This window comes from Magallana gigas, chromosome 6 (genome assembly GCF_963853765.1).
Source record: "Magallana gigas chromosome 6, xbMagGiga1.1, whole genome shotgun sequence".
NCBI classification, from domain to species: Eukaryota; Metazoa; Mollusca; class Bivalvia; order Ostreida; family Ostreidae; genus Magallana; species Magallana gigas.
In genome coordinates, this window is record NC_088858.1 from 8,197,038 (window position 1) to 8,215,389 (window position 18,352).

At 32.1% G+C, this 18,352-nt stretch overlaps 1 protein-coding gene across 1 annotated transcript; it reads left to right on the top strand.

Annotated features, from left to right (window-relative positions):
• The first annotated feature begins 7,396 nt into the window (after positions 1–7,396).
• On the top strand, positions 7,397–16,122 carry LOC117689469 (mucin-3B-like). Its single transcript, XM_066087997.1, has 2 exons — positions 7,397–7,498; positions 13,451–16,122. The coding sequence occupies exons 1-2, from the start codon at positions 7,468–7,470 to the stop codon at positions 15,256–15,258; spliced, it is 1,839 nt and encodes a 612-aa protein (XP_065944069.1). The 5' UTR covers positions 7,397–7,467; the 3' UTR covers positions 15,259–16,122.
• Positions 16,123–18,352: the final 2,230 nt, after the last annotated feature.

Here is an 18,352-nt window from a genome sequence, read left to right on the forward strand (position 1 = left end):
CCAGAATTTTTAAAAAGATTTTTAAACCTGTTTATGCTTATTTGAGATCTACTGGCATGCGATGTTCTTATTATCTGGATGATTCTTTCATTATTAACCAAAGTCTGGTCTTATGTATGAAGAATACTCAACTGATTATATATACTTTACATTCATTAGGTTTTTATAATAACTTTGAGAAAATAGTGACAATACCAACTCAAATAATTGACTTTTTTGGGTTGATAATTGACTCAAAGAAATTTAAGGTATTTTTACCAAGACACAAAATAGATAAAATAAAAAATGCTGCTGAAAGTTTATTGCAGGAAGACTGTATTAGTATAAGAGAGGTGGCAGCTTTCATTGGACTCATTGTACATGCATTCAATGCAATTTCAATTGGACCCCTTTATTACAGATCTTTAGAAAGGGACAAAGTTAGGGCACTGTATGAAAATGATGATAATTATGATGGGAATATAAATTTATCAGATCAAAGTAAAGAGGAAATCGTTTGGTGGATAGAGATTATTGAAATAAAAAATGGTAAACCTATTTGTTTACTGCCCATAGATTTTTGGATAGAATCTGATGCCTTGTATTGGAATGGGTGCAGGTTTTTTTACCAGGTCACTTCAGCAGAAATTGGTCAGAACATGAGAAAAAGTTCCATATCAGTTACTTGGAATTATTGGCCATAGTTTTTGCAATACAATACTTAATGGATGAGAAAACCAATGTTCATGTAGGCATAAAGTGTGACAATAAAACAGCCATCTCTTATGTAAATTATATGGGTGGAATTGTGTCAAAAGATATGGATTCTTTAGCAAAAGATATTTGGAAATGGTGTTGTACAAGGAATATATGGATAACATGTCAGTATCTTCCTGGGAAATTAAATCTGGTGGCAGATTATTATTCTAGGGAAACTTCTACATCCTGTGAATGGAGTTTAAAATCAGAAATTTTCCATAGAATTACCAAACAGGTTTTTTTTTGTCCAGATGTTGATCTTTTTGCATCGGATGAAAATTATAAAATTCAGAAATATGTGTCTTGGTGATTAAGTCCCAGTACATGGAAAATTGATTCATTTACTTTTCATTGGACAGGATTGATGCCCTATATTTTTCCTCCTTTTCATTTATTAGGTAGAATTTGTAATAAAATTAGGGAAGATAGGGTAGAAAAAGCAATTGTTGTTTCTCCTGTCAGGCGATCCCAAACTTGGTTTCCCCTTTTACTATCAATGATTGTTTCTATTCCAGTTAGACTGCCAAGACATTCAGATCTGATGACAGAAGGAAAAAGACACCACCTTTTGAACAAGGAAATTACTCTAGCCCTGCAGTTTTCTCTTGAAAAAACCTTGCAGGATAAAGGATTTTCAAAAAATGTTAAGCTTGCCATAGTGTCTTCATGGAGAGGATCCAATCGCAACTTCTCGGGCCTTTCCGGCAAGCTCGGAAAAACACCTCGAACGTATTACCTAGGCGTCCATGACAACCCCCCTTTATATAAAACTTGATATAAACACAACACATTTTACGATCTGTTGAGATGTAAGCTAGACTTCATTAAAGTAAATGATATACCCTTAAATATAACACAGAAACAACTTATAAGGTTGTCTAGCCGATACTTATTTTAATGGGAAGCGACTCCATTTTGTATAAAATTCTAACATCCGGTAATGTAAATACATTCGAGGTGTTTTTCCGAGCTTGCCGGAAAGGCCCGAGAAGTTGCGATTGGGAGAGGATCAACACAAAAACAATACATTGTATGACCTTGCATGGCGGAAATTTATTTTTTGGTGTTATAAACGAAACAAAAGTGTTTATGAAACATCTGAAAAAGATTTGATGTCTTACTTGTTTTTGTTATTCAAAGATGGAAAGTCTTACTCATGTATTAATACTCACAAAGTAGCTGTTACTTAAACTCTATCATTATTAGAGCAAAGTTGGAATAAAAATTCACCTTTGCTTACTAAATTTATGAAAGGTTTGTTTAACTTAAGACCTAGCCTGCCAAGATATAAATTTACATGGGATGTGAGTAAAGTTCCTAAATATTTGATATCTCTTTTTCCTTTGAATTCATTAGACATGAAGCATCTTACCTGGAAGTTATGTACACTTTTAGCTTTATCAACAGCAGCTAGAGCACAAACTCTCGTAAACTTGAATATCAAGAACATGACTCTTAGTTCAGATAGAGTTTTTTTTTTTCATCATTACTTAAGACATCTAGACCAGGAAAGTCTTTTTCTGTTTCTCTTGAAAGATTCAAGGATTAGAAAATTTGTGCTGTGCGTACTATACAGGAATATATCAAACGTACAATTAAAAATCGCAAGTGTGATCAACTTCTCGTCTCCTTTAAGACCGTTAATGAAATTTCCACAAGTACTGTAGCTAGGTGGATTAAATGTGTAAAGGAAAGTGCAGGAATAGACATTAATATTTTTAATGCACATTCAATTCGTGGAGCATCCGCCTCTGCATCTCTCTTTATCGAACATTTTGAGCACTGGAGACTGGTCCCCATCAAAGAACTTTACTTTTTAGAGATTTTACTTCAGAGACGTTGATAATAATAATGAGTCCAACTCTTTCATGAATGGTGTATTAAATTGTGATTGATGTGATTTTTCCTAATAAACAATTTGATTCAATTTATTGTTAATTCTTTAAACATGCTATTGATGCTCCGATATGCCGAAGGCTGTATGAAAAGAATTGACCCCTCATCCAAGCATACCCCGGATGTGATGGATGAGGGACATTCTTGGAGTACAGCCGGAGGCTGAGGAGTATCAACTTTCCCACCCATGTGAGAATGACATGGATTAGTACATGAATTTATTTTCCCCGCCTATTTTGATACTTATGCATTGACAATAGATTTGCTTTAAATTATGAGCGATTTAAGCATGGCGGTGGTTATTTATACTAGTGAGGTCACATGGGGTATTAAATTCTTTGAATAGCAAGCCCGCATGTAATTGGTAAAGAAATATACTATTGATACTCCTCAGCCTCCGGCTGTACTCCAAGAATGTCCCTCATCCATCACATCCGGGGTATGCTCGGATGAGGGGTCCATTTTCGTTGATTCTAAAATAAATAATAATCGATAAAATCGACTCCCGTCAGTACTTCAGAACTTTGATTTATATTTACAATGCTTTAGTAAGGCATTTCTAACAAACAAACAAAATTTGAGTGGCATTTGTCATGTTATAAGCGAAGTACAGAGCTCACAATTCTCTGTCATGTAAACAAAGTTTTTGTATACGCTTTGAAAGCTGAAATAAAATTTCACTTTCAGACCTAAAATAAATGTGAATACCGCTAGGAACTATTTGTTTATGCTTAAAATAAATTACAAGAATGAGAAATTTCGAAGCAGTAAAGGTTTCATATGCTGTAATGTAATCCAATGAAATATCTCTCAACATTCATCATTAAATCACCATAATTTTAAAATATGGTATTTCATATCGTATTTGATATTCCAAACATCCACCGTTTGACCTAAAGCAGAAGATACTACATCAAACTTACGAATCATATTCGGGAAAGATACATGCCAGTGGTTTTGAAGGTCATTAGGCATTGGCGGTAAACCATTTGTTACCGCCAAGCATCTCTCATGATTACACAATGAAAATAAATTCCTCAATAATCAAAACTTGCTATACATCCATACACCTACCTTTGTTTAGAAACAAGGTGCATTCAACAAAGTTTGTACATTTAAATCATATCAAAGAATAACTGCAAGAACTGAGGTTAGCTCACTTTATATATTTTAGCTCATATGAGCGAAAAATTCAAGGGAGCTTTCTTTGTATTGATCTCTTCCTATCTGTCGGTCTGTCTGTCCATCCGTCTGTCTGTAAATTTCAAACAATTCTCTTTCAGGACCACTGCTCTAAGATAATTTAAAAAGCACTTGTCAAAAAGTATTCTTAAGTGAAAAAGTATTCTTAATAAAGATCAGGCATCCTTTACAGGAGGTTATAAAAAAACAATGAAAAAAGGAATTGGTGTTTCATATATTTAGATTTTTAAGATATAAAGTACCAAGGTATACACCTTTATTATGTTTTCACAAAAGGAAAATGACTTCAAAACTTTTTATATTTCTAAGATGTAGTAAAAAATAATGAAAAACAGTCCATTTCCAATTAGTTTTTGGAAGAGAAAAATTTGTCCGCAGCCGTCGCCCAGAACAAAACCAATATATTTTTTGTGGTATCAAATGAAAAAAGTTATTATGTTAATATCATCGTGAGAGACGGCTGCGATCATAGTTCTCTATTCAAACAACCATTAAAATATTGCTGTCGTCTGCTTAGTTTTAATGAGGCCAAGTACAGATTGAGTATGCACGCTTTCGCGCAGCGTTTCATTTGTATTATGACGTCATCTTTTTGCTTGGTTGACGCCATGGCGTGATAGTTTCAACTGCAGATATTCAGCGAAATTTGTTGAAAATAGCTCGTTCGATGGGTAAAATTGATATTATATTGTGAAATAAGCATAAATGTCTCGAAGTATAAGCTATATTTGGACTCGGGTCGAAAACATGAGGAGGGTTCAGCAAGCCTAGCCCTCTGTCACGTTTTCTTAACCTGCTTAAATATAGCTTAATTCATATATTTCAAGATAGTAACCATGTATTTTAAATTAATGACCCTTAATATGTGATGTGATATATTCATTTATAACTTAAAAATTTCTGAATGTTTTTAAATTACTATAACGATCATCATTTCCGCTTTTGTCAAATAAAAAAATAGCCATTATCTGACAATTCTGGGAAATTGGGCATACAAAAAACAACTTTGATAAGACCCATGGAACAAACCAGGAGGTAAAAGGTTTTTTTATTTGACCATTTAATGCCTTTCAGCAATAATTTTAATATGTAAAACAGAAAAAAAAATCTCTAGGGCAGAAGTTTAAAAATAAGGTGCAAAATTGATACAATTCAAGCAAAATCCCATAGGGCCCTATGTTAAAAATTAACAAACTTTGAGATGACCCCTTAAACAAACGGGGTGGTAAATGTCATATTTTTTCATTTTAAAATAATAATTATATAAACTCATGTAAAAAATATTTCATTCAAAAATCTAGGGCAGAACAAATTAGACCCATCCTCGTCAAAACAAATTAGGGGTAAATACACTGTTTATGACGTCATAATTACCGTTGTTAAAGTCTGGCCCCGCCGTCACCAAAATTTTTAAATCCCTCAGCTCAGTCCCCAACTCAATACCTTAAAGGAAATGTGCATGAATTTGAGGTAAAAACTCAGACTTGAGGCCGAGTAATGACTTGAGGAAAGTTGGTGACGGCGGGGCCTGATCAGGTAAAAATTCATAGATTTTCAATTTATGGGCATTCTTGCGTAAATAAATGTTACATTTTATTTTTTGAGATATTCTTAAAAATCAATTTAAAACTGGGCAAATTATAAATGGTACTTAATATCTTTCAACTTTTAGAAAATAATCAATGGCCACAGAGTTTTAATTAGGTAGTTGACCTACTTTTCTTTCATATTTCCCCCCTATTATCAAAGGTGTAAAACATACAATAGATGAACATTCATTACCAGAAGTTAAATATTTTGCATTCTGAGTAAACGTCTACTTAATGTCAAAGCTAAGTAAGTGACCTATGGGTGTTGATTTCACTATTCATTTCACATTTTTTCACTAATACTTTGTCTATCTTCAGAGGATCAACATCTCGTTTAATGCATCTTAATAGAAAATCTTAATATAAGCGATTGATGAGGAGGGCCTCTTAATCTGCTGATTTATCTGCAAAAGCTTAATGATAGGGAATTTATAAAACGATTTAAACGGGTTTACGTTTCTTTTTTCTCTAAATAAAAGTTTTTTGGTTTTTTTTTGTTACAAGTTGAGATACATTTTAAGTAAATATATAGATAAATATATATATTTATTCAACGCATATATAAATATCATTTATAACAAGAAATTTATATGAGGAAAAAAAACATTTTCCGGAAAATATGGATTCTGTTCACAATAACCAAATTGTATTAAGTGAACCAAGATGAATTATTAATGATGACCAGACATCGCCCGATAAATAGTGCAGGAGAAATCTGCGTAAATAAATATTTGAGGCTGTCAGTTTCTCATTTACATCAGGGGATTTTTCCGGTTGCATTGACGCCCGTTTGCCCCTATATACAAGTTGGCGCAGCACGAACAGAGTTTAATTCCACAAGCTTTTGTAAAACATTTAAACTCCCTGTTTAGAGAAAACATAGATCAAAGGCATTACGTCTTAATGTGACGAACTGAACAAACTTCGTCGTGGGTGATATATATTTTTATTTAAGAAGGAAACAGTTTTTACGGAAGTTTTGCTCTCCCATGTATTTATAGCTCTTCTCTTTCTAAGAATTTTCTCTACCGATGGCAAAGTCTTGATTATTTCTGATAGGTACATTAGCACCTTGGTATTAATTCTTTTTGGGATTCAGATCCCAGCACATTCTCCTTAAATCAGTACGTCCTCTTTACTTATACATGCAGAATGATGAAGAATTCCATAAATAAATTATATGGTAAGTGATGGATATGAATTTAAAAATAAATTAAAGGTTAAAGTCCAGTAAAATATAGTATCATTCATAATAAAACTACAAAGCAATGTACACCACTTGATGTTTTGGGTTGTTTCATAACATTTTAATGGATGCAAATGTGATTAAAAAACATATTATCTTGTCTTCTCTCTCACCTTTCTAATTTTATCAAGAGCTGCACTACTTAAAGATCATTCTTATCTTTGAAAACTGCAGGTGTTTGAAATGTGTAAAAAAATATTTAAGTGAAAGAATTACGTCAATTAGTAATCAACATTTATAAATACATACCAATAACATAAGAAACATACAATGTATTTAGCAACCTTGATCCGCAAATAAATTATCTGTCAAAGTTTCAATAAAAAGACCTTCAACTGTCATTTATCCCAGGTGAAGCGTAATTTTTTCTAGCGCAAGTTCGTAAAATATAATGTATTCAGATGAAAACAAAAAATCGAAGCAAATCATATAACCAAAAAGCAAATAAGCAAAACCTATAATAAATCCTTCAGCATCATCATAGCAACTCCCAAATTATGACAGTATTCATCTTATAAATAAACATATAGAATATAAGAAAGTATCAGCAAGATCTATGAACATACGAAAATATTCACTACTATAAACAATTTGATTTGTTTATTTCCTTCTTCGTTGCACAAATAGTTGGGTATTGTACGATCGATTGCCTTTGGGATTTATTCAAATAGATGCAGAAAATGTTTTCCCGCCTTTGGCAAATCCTAAATCACACGAATAGAACTGAATACCCTTGCAATGCAAATCCCATCCAAACCTTCTATTTGAGATTATGGTATTATTTTCTAGCTTGAAATGGCTATAACGAGATGTGGTTTTATTGCAGGTAAGATTAGAAAATCACAATAGCGGGTATCAAGATCATTTGACAGATTTAGTAAAAAAAAAAATCTTTTATTTTTTAATAAAGTGTGAATGTTTTAAATTTATAAATTATTCTTATAAAATAAAAACAAAATTGCATGAATTTGGGTTTTTTTAACTACAAAGTATGGGGTTTTTTTGGACGGCATAAGATTTACCGTTCTGGTTAAATGTTGGTGTAAAAAATGCTGTTTCAAATTGCTGATAAAGATGACCATCATAATTTAAATGCATTCTTTGTTTGTTTGATGTTACATGTAGCACTGATTTGACAAAAGCGCTACATGGAATCTATCTCAAAATTATCAATTCATCAAACGATCGTCTGTAACACATTTATAAAAATGGTATCTGATCAAAATTCGATTGTTCAAATCTTGACTTAATATTCTCTTGGTATAGATCATTTTAAAAACAAAATTAAATTGTTAAGAACCTGTAAAATGTATCCATCAACCATGGATCTTAGCCAAATATATTAGATAATGCAATAACAACATTCATAAGCAAACGTTAAGAAAGTTCCATCTTAAAAATATAGCATTTAAACATATATAGCAAATGGTAGCAAATATAATCGAATGTTAGAAATTTTAATAATGAAGATTGAAATAATATGCAGTCCGTGTGAAAGCATATCTTTTTTTTATACATTTTAATTGAGAAATATAAATTAACATAAAATTTGGCATTCAATGTAATCCAATAATTGGATCCTCACAAGTTTTATTGCGTATTTCTTTCAATGCTATTAAAACAATCCACACATGTAAATATTACCATGATTAAGGGATAAAATGTTCAAGTTTAATTTATCTATATTTATCTTCAGAACCAAAGAGATCCAAACCCCTGCCATAATCTTGCGCTTGAAACAAACACGGCTTTGACTCCAGAATTTTGAAATCAATTCCCCTTTTGTAATTGACATCCATCAATTACTTTTCAGAGATGCTACATCATTATCCAAAAATTTTATCCTCAAAGATTGCTGAATCACTTGTATAATGTAGTGGCAGAATAGTTCTAAACACAGCATTGATTGATAATTCATATACATGTCATGTGGTAAAGTGTCTGCTAATTTTAAGTTTGGGTGTGATACTTCGATATATTCTGAATTTATACTTCATAAAATCTCAAGTGACCTTCAGAAAGTCAATTAGATGATTTATATGTTGAGAATCTTTTCTTATTCGAATAAATCAACTATCTTTGAAATAAGGAATCGCCTCTTAAATTTCACTTTTTACTTTATTGCATTTTCTAATCAGAGAAGAAAGCCTGTAAATTCTTTGCTGAATACAAGCGAAAAAAAATTGAACTCTGATACCTAATAAACACGTTGAACTTGTAATTTTGATGTAAGGACTGTTTCGTCCTTTAAGGAATAATTGATAAATGTTTGACCTCTGATTAGCGTTGAACTGTATCAACGAAAAATCTTTAGCATGGTTTTGGAGAGTGAGACATCAGTTTTTAGAATCACTTGTTTTGCAAATCGTCTATAGAGGAAACAGTTGCAACATGTCGTTTGTGTATTCCTTATGATGACCACAGAACGTTGACTGTTTGAATCCAACTGTTTTTTAAACACTGCGACCGAGGTATAACTTTAAAACAAACAAATTGATATGATTTCATCCCGCGTTTCATTTCGAATTAACTGATTCTGTACAGTCATATGTTAAGAAATTCTTCTGTTCAATGATTAAAATACCGAAAAAACAGTTTATGTGGTTTCATTGATAAAACTTTTGGTTTATTTCAAGTAAATCAAATACCTCAAGGTTTGCAATTAAAAAAATAATATGAATTAAAACTCGATAATTTAATTGATGCATCTTTTCATTCATCAATCATTTACTGATATTTTTATAAGAATCCTAAAGTGATCTTTGGAATCGTTATCATCCCTATTCCTTTTAGACTGTGACATATTGAAACCACAAAACTGCAAGACCAAATAGGACTTCGTGGCAAACCATTGCAAATCATATCCCAGAATAGATCATCACCTTTTTGCAAGTTTAATATCAAAATTTCAATCTTTTTCGTGAATTTTTGTGGCCTTCTTCGCAGCACCAATTTTGATTTTTTTTTTGCATACTAGTAAATCATTTCCAATTGAGTTTTGGGTAGTGTCTTAATAGGAACCTTTTCAATTTTTTTTTTTTAAATTTTTGGTTAACATTTGAATTATGATTTTATTCATAAATAATTTCTTCATAAAATATTAATTGAAAATCAAGTAAAAGGCAAAGAAAAAAAACAAAACATTATTTTTAAAAAAAACTGAGCATGCTAAGGATAACTTATATCCCAAATCGACCACCGTTAAAGTTTAGTTCTTGTGATTTACAAAACGAAGCCGTATAATAACAATTATAGCTCTCCATATTGACTTTGACATTTTTGTTTATTTTTAAGCATCTACATGTATTTAGAGAAAAGTTCATCTCAATATTGCAACGGCAAGCTAAGGATTCTCAAGTAACAAGAGATTTCAATTTAATTTACGGAGAAACTTTGATTTTGTGAAATTTGCTTTAGTTTTTATGCCTTCATCATCCACGCTTACTGATGGTAGAAAATTTGATAAGAGTGTTTGCAAAACAAGATGGATTAAGGTATGCCTGTTTTGCAGGCGCTGCCCCTGAACATGGTTTTACATAACAACACAATAATGAGTAAAAGTTTGGGTTAAACAATAAATATAGATACTTTGAATTATGGATTTCTTGTGGAAAAAAATTTAACCATTTTATAATGGAACATTATAAGCATCTGTGACATAATATACCTATCGTATGCCTCACGCTAATGTATCTTAGAAATAATAAAGTGTCCGGTATAAAATTGTATCCCTACATAAAATATCCTCAAAGAATGCTATTAAATTTATTCTTTTTGATCTAGTTTTCGATAGAATGAATGGAAACAGAAGAAAGGTGTGATGTCATGAATAACGACAAACTGTGTCATTATTGTATCACGTTAAAGGCATTAATAAATCTATTGTGTAACGTGCGTCAAAATGTGACCTAGGCATACTTTAGATGTGAATTAACTTGTTATAGCCAATCAAGTTGCGCGTCAAAATTAAAATTCTTACAATAACACACGTATATCTTGTTAACAACGTCACAGTCTTGTTTTAAACTTTATTAAAAAGATATTAATAAATGGTTTCGCACAATAAACTACATATATACAAACTAAAACGTCAATTGTCTGTGTTTAAATTGTGGTAAATTTAACTGAAATATCGGACAGTGTTACGCTTATATTGCTAGCTTCCTTCCTTAATCATTTTTAATGGTGATACGCATGCTCAAAATCCGGGAGGCAAATCTGCATGGAAAAAATGCACGCGTACTCTGACTATTTCGAACCTATAAATAATTCTTGTGGTTCTGGAAAATCTAGACATTTACATTTTAAGATTTTTAAAACAAAATTAAGTTATTGATTTCTATAAGACGTCGGCGAGCGAAACTGGCTCTGTGGACTAATGCATGGGGAAAGAAAGGAAGTAAAAGTAAAAAAAATTAATATTTTCTAAGAATTTTTTTTTACTCGACACATTCCAGATTTTTTCCCAGTACTAACAGTAATCTTTTATTCACCTTGGTTTACGGGGCATTTGTTGTGAAGCAATAGATTGTTCTGACTATCGCACAAGTTATGTTAAAAAACAAGATAAATAGCCTAATTACAGCCCTTTTGTTGTTGGATCAAGCAAATATAATATAGTATGTATGTTTAATAACTGTTACGAGTACGTAGCCGTTTCAGTATAAATCGAGTTTTCTATGGTAAATTACATATACACTTTTTAGAAACAACTATTATTTCCATTTAAAATGATGAGGATTTTCTACTTTACTTTGATTTCCACGGTGGCGTCTTGAATATGTTTTGCATTTTCTTAAACGATGGCTTGTGATTTGGATAGCTTTATTGTCCCCCGCCGCAACGCGGAGCGGGGACATAGAAATGCCGGGCGTCCGTCCGTCCGTGGGTCCGTGTGTCCGTGGGTCCGTGTATCCGTGGGTCCGTGCGTCCGTGTGTCCGTGCGTCCGTCCGTCACACTTTTTTGGAAGCGCTCTCATGCCTACAAATTTTGACGGATTTTCATTAAATTTATACCAAATGTTTATAGCACTATTACCTTGTTCAAGTTCGAAAATCAGCATTGGTCGATACTTTTTGTTTGAGTAATGGGACTTTGACTACAATAATGACTCCGTTTTATCCAAAAATTGACTTTGTAAGCGCTCTCATACCTACAAATTTTGACAGATTTTCATTAAATTTATACCAAATGTTTATACCACTATTACCTTGGTCAAGTTTGAAAATCAGCATTAGTCGATACTTTTTGATGGCGTTATGGGACTTTGACCACAATCATGACTCCGTTTTATCCAAAAATTGACCTTGTAAGCGCTCTCATGCCTACAAATTTTGACGGATTTTCATTAAATTTATACCAAATGTTTATACCGCTATTACCTTGGTCAAGTTCGAAAATCAGCGTTAGTCGATACTTTTTGTTGGCTTTATGGGACTTTGACCACAATAATGACTCAGTTTTATCCAAAAATTGACCTTGTAAGCGCTCTCATGCCTACACATTTTGACAGATTTTTATTAAATTTATACCAAATGTTTATACCACTAATACTTTGGTCAAGTTCGAAAATCAGCATTGGTCGATACTTTTTGTTGGAGTTATGGGACTTTGACCACAATAATGACTCCATTTTTTTTTCCAAAAATTGACCTTGTAAGCGCGCTCATGCCTACAAATTTTTACGGATTTTCATTAAATTTAAACCAAATGTTTATACCACTAATACCTTGGTCAAGTTCCTAAATCAGCCTTGGTCGATAGACTCGATACTAGTATACTGCTTGACCGGCGGGGGACCCTGGAATTCTATTCTTGTTTTAAATTGGTACAAATCATTTTTTGAAAGTAGTTAAAGGGACTTACGCACGATTTAAGCTAACATATCGATATTTCAAATTTTATATTTCCATTTTTAATATCTGGAATAATTATTATGGGTGTTTAAAATACTTCGTCAAAATTTGAAAGTCAAAAATCGAGTTACAAGCAAGATACAGAGTTTGGAATAATTTATTCTTTTTCTTATGTAAACAAAGTTCGAGTTTTATGTGTCGTATTTGTATAAATTTCAATCAAGTCTTGATTTGTCGTGTCTAGGTCCCCTTAAAATACGACGTGTAATTTTATTATTACAATATAAGAATAATATGTCCCAAGTAACAAAGGATAATCAAATAATTATCATATGGTATCAATAAGCTTGATTTTAATGGGGTAATTATCAGAATCGTTTGATTAAATGGAATAAAGAAAGAAAGAATCCATTACTTTGATTTAAAATCAATGTATAATACTTATGATTGTGTACATTTTTTTAAAAGTGATAAATCACAGGTGTTATTTATAAATAAAATCAATCTAATTTCAAATATTATCTTTCTAGAATAATTATACATGAATGTAAACATTACATCATCAAGACAAAAATGTCTTGCCGTCATCCCGATGAGTCAATTTTGTTTGATTGACATCCAGGTATAAGAGAGATAACCCCTGTAGAACAAAAGTACTTGAATAATTATTTCAATAAAAAGTGTATAGGTATAAATTTTATAAACTTCATAACTTCTATAATAGGATTTTTTATGAGTTGTATGTAATATATACTTAAGTAACTTCTATTAAAAGTATTATCTTATATAATCTTGTAAAATATATTATATGTATTTTAACTCTTTTACTTTCACATGGTTCATAACTTATTATCTTTACAACTTTAAAAAAACCTTATTTTTGCAGGGTTTCTATTATAAGAGAATTATTTTTTAATTTAAGTGCTTGTTTGTGTGGTTGGCCTCTCAACGAGTCGGGCCGACAGACGAGGATGCACTCACCAATCAACGGATCCCCAGTGTCTCCCCGCCATTGAGTTTAATAATTTCTTGAATAATCCGAGGAAACATCGTCGGTTTGCGTCAGACTTGGCTTCAAGTGATTTTGCGCAGAAAAAGAGTAAATATATAAATTGGCCATCGTTCCACCCATCTCTAAAACCCACTCCAAGTTACCTGCAGACTACGACCGTCGCCATTGAAAAGCAAACTCCAATTGCAAATCAACCATTCTGGCTTCGACTTCCTTTACCACCCCCGATAACCAATAAACCAAACATCCCCAATATAGACAGGCCTTCCCTGACAAATAAAAATAGACCTCCACTGCTCCCAGCGGACAATAACGTGTTCAACAAATTGGAACAAAATAGACAGAGAGGTACTGTGAAAGATTCTTCAACAAACTTAAAAACTTTACAAAACACTTCCTTGTACGTTAAAGTTGACAAAAATAGAAAAACTGCTCGAAAGTCTTTCGATGATAAAATAAATCAGAGTTTAGGTGTACCTACATTGATGCCGTTCGAGAGAAATAAACTTGTAAAATCTGAGAATGCTGGAACCCTGTCAAGAAACAAAAAACTGTCCAATGAAGGAGAAAAAAAGGTGTTAAAAGAACATATTACTTCGACAATTCGCCACCAAAGTGTCGAGGTTGATGCTGGATCTACTGCAGCATTCCCAAATCCTACGCTATCATCAACTTTTGTTATGATACGAAATCCACAAAGGATCCGAACAAGTTTACAAAAATCGGAAGAAACAACTACAATCGAAAAAGCTAAAGAGTTTATCCTACATACTTCAACTGTATCAATCGTGAACACAAAACACCTTAAACGAAACATATCAAAACCGATGTCAACATCAGCACTTCATACAACTTTGTCCGAGATACAAAACTCGGAAATTTTACCAAAAATGGCATCATCAACGGTTTTACCAGTACAAGCAGTAGAAACACCAGTGAAGTTGAATAAAGTTTCAACAACAGTGTTTGCCTCGAAAGATATGCTTACCACAACAATGTTAAGCACTGGAAAAACAACAGAACAACCATCGACTACAGACAGTAATAGGCAGGCTATAACAAACTATATGGCTTCAACAACCAGACAAAAAAGTTCATTTAGAAGAGTCGGCACTTTTATGACGGAAAGTAAAATCTTAAATATACTATCTCCAACTATCCCAACAAAACAAAGTAAAGTCTCAATGAATCAGAAAACGACAATGCACAAACAACAAACATCTTTATTGCAAACAACAGGTGTACCGAAAATAACAGTATCCTCTAATAAACCAAGTAGGTCCAAAAGCACACCAATGCATAGCAGTAATTTCTCCAAGGAATACCATGATAAGAACCAGAAGTCCGATGCCATTAATTGTGACCCATTGCTGGCCAATAGAAGGCACTGGTTAAATCGGTTACTGAATGCTTCTTCCAGAAACTTGTCTTTCCTCACAACAACTTTGTCGGTTAAGAGCAGAGCACCACAAGAAGATTGGACCATCAGTGACAACAGAGCTTCCGCCGTTGGCATCGGTTCCATTGGTGTAGTAGTCATTGTCGCCATCATTGGAGGCGTCATCTGCCTCGATGCTGCAACCTTGTACAGAGATGCCAAGAGGATTAGGAAAAAGATATACCGTATATTCAAACCTCTAAAATCTAACAACAAAGATACACAGGTCTCTAAAAAATTACCAAAGTGGGCACATTTTGTAACAACAAGAGATGCGTGAAAATATAAACAGTTATGAAAAATGTATAATTTTCCTCGTGAAATACGAATTGCGATAAAATGGCACTTTAAAGGATTTGACAACATATGGAGGAAGACTAGAACATACGAAAGAAAGAGTTAGTTTTCTTAGTTTGTTCATTGATAAGATATATTAATATAATAAATTATTGACACAAATGTAAATTTTCCTCTTGAATTACAAATTGCCTTAAAATGGCACTTAAAAAAATTAGACAACATATGGAGGACAGCTAAAATATATTAAAGAAAGAGTTAGTTTTCTTAGTGTGTGTTATTGATAAGATATACCAAAATATTAAATATATAGCTTTCACAGTTTTAGTGCATAACTATTAGAGCAAAATATGATGCGCATTAGGAGCATATGTCCCGTTTGTAGAAAAGTAGACAGATGTTTTCATATAATATCTCAGATGTTAATTGTGTTTGCGCACACTTAGACAGTATTTTTCTTTTTTGTAATAATCTTGTTCCTAACTTTCACCTAAAACACATATGCAGTTTATTTTTATGAATTTACTTGTTCTGTAAATGGAACTTAATGAAATGAATTCTAGAAAAATTAATTGACTTTCGCAATCTGTGTAAAGTGCATGCTTCATCTATCGGTTTTTCGTTCTTTTTAAAACGCATGTTATCAAACTCCTTAAATTAAACTATGTCAACAACAGAATTTAATGGAAAAATACCCCCCCCCCCCCCAAAAAAAAAATCTGACGAACACTAATTTACAAATGTACGAATTTAACCCATTTTGGGCCATTGATGTTTTTTATGATAAAACTTCTCTATCGTTTTTTATGTGTTATTTGTGGTTTATTTGCGATTATCTCATCGATCTTGTTAAACTGATCAGTGGTTTTGTAAACAACAATGGGTACAGTTCAAGTACAATTAAAATATTATGTCAGATAAATCATTCTCAACAAGAAACGTATTATTTATAGATAGAAAAATACATTGTGTAAAAGACATTGTACGTTTTGTTGGCTTATGGTGAATAATCAGACGATCATATAAATCAATATGAAACAGTACTTTATTGTCTGCATATTGTGTGATTGAGGTAAAACTGGTCAATCACAGACTTTACTAACTAAAGCTGATTGCTGCATGTCAAATTTAATTCTAAGCTACACATAAAACAAGATATAGCATGGTTATATTACAAGTTGTGTTTTTGTTTATACAATTTTCATCTTAGGCATTTCATTTTTGATACTGTATTTATTTAACTGATCATGATTTCACATCATTCTCATCTAATATAAATATCATTGAAGTTGCTTAAGTTGTTCAATGATTTGATTATTTAAAAAATCGCTATATACATGTACAGTGTTTCTGTTACACATACTAGTAATTTTGGTCACTTATAATCAGACTACTTTGCTCGTGGATACAGTGGGCCGGTGTGTATTCGCCAATACATAGTCTTTTGTCAGAGAAAAAAAAATTCTCATGTGAAGAGAAACATTTCCAAGTTCCAATTTTTCCTCAATGAACAGCTGGTATACTGTTCTTTCTGTTTTTTGGTTTTTTTTTTACAAATAACTTGCTTGTATCATAAGTGTAAAATTACTTGCAAAATAAACACCGAAACACAAACAAACGAATAACAATAACATAGAACACATATTAGGAAATACCATTTAAACAAAGATCTGATTTTGATCTGAAACCATAATTGAAATTCATTTCATATTGAAAGTATCCCCCTTCCCTCGTATGATATGAAAGCAGAAATGCATGACCGGCCTGAGTGACCCACTGACAGTACATTTATTTGTTATATCTGGATGCTTCTCCATTCATCTCTGTACCACACAAGATGAACAGTTTGCGTCTTTCATGCACTACATCGCCATAAGTTAACATACATGATGCAAGAAGTGTGTTGTCTACAGATGTCACCCCGGAAAGGATCGCCATTTTTCTTCTTATTATCAAAAGGACTTTTGTAGTTTCCCTTCGTTTGAACTCATTCTACTTCAATGTAGGATTCCGTTTTGATTTTACTTTACTTGAGCCCATTTATAGAAATTTATATATGTTTTGTCACGTGTTAACCCATTTAGTCTTTGTTTAAAGACTATATATTAGATTTATGTCTGAGCTTTATGTGGATCAAGATGTATGAAAATAAATCTAATGTTTTCCCCTCATATCGTGATCAAATTTTAGATATTTGCAAAAGGAGCATTAGCATAATTACCCTTGCTGTATATTTATTATATGATGATTTGAAATCTACACTTCAATAATCCAAATTCACATCCTCAAAATATTCCTAAATTCAACCAGAGTAGTCAATAGACAGAAACAAATATTGACATGATTTATTATATCATTATTTATTTCAACTTTAGCATTACATACATGTACTATTATAAACAGTATGTGAGGCGCGCAAAATGAAAAACCAGTAGGCTTCAAATAGTTTTTGCAGAGCGTGCATTTTCGCCATGCAGAACAACAAACAGCTTTTACATCCTATAAACATTACTTTCTTATACAGAAACAAATTCTAATATGGATATATAAAGAGAATATATCATCAAAAATAAATCAAAGATTGTATCATTTCAACCGAGTTTCTCAACAGAGTTGCACCAGATATTTTCCCAATATTCACGTCAAATCTTTGGTATTGTTTGGACTAAATAACTGAAAAAATTTGAACTCAGATATTTATTTTAATCAGATTAGTGCAATGCCCCGGTAACATGACAAATTGTTTATGAAATGAAAGGTCAAGCGAACATACCTCTGAAATATCTACATCTTTATGGATCACATTATGATTGCGTCATTGTTATAAAAATAAAATTGTTTTGCAGTCAAATTGGAATAAATAGTTATGCTTTATTATGTAACAAAATCATAAAATGTAGATAAGTTTGGTGCATAAAATTTAAATGACGTATTAAATAATTATACTGGTTTTTGGGTTTTTTTAAAAATCGTTCATGCAGTAAACACATTATTACTGTGTCAACAAATTAGTCATTTTAACCTTTTCTTTAACATACACCACAGAAACCAGTAACTCTACCTTTTGTTAAATATGC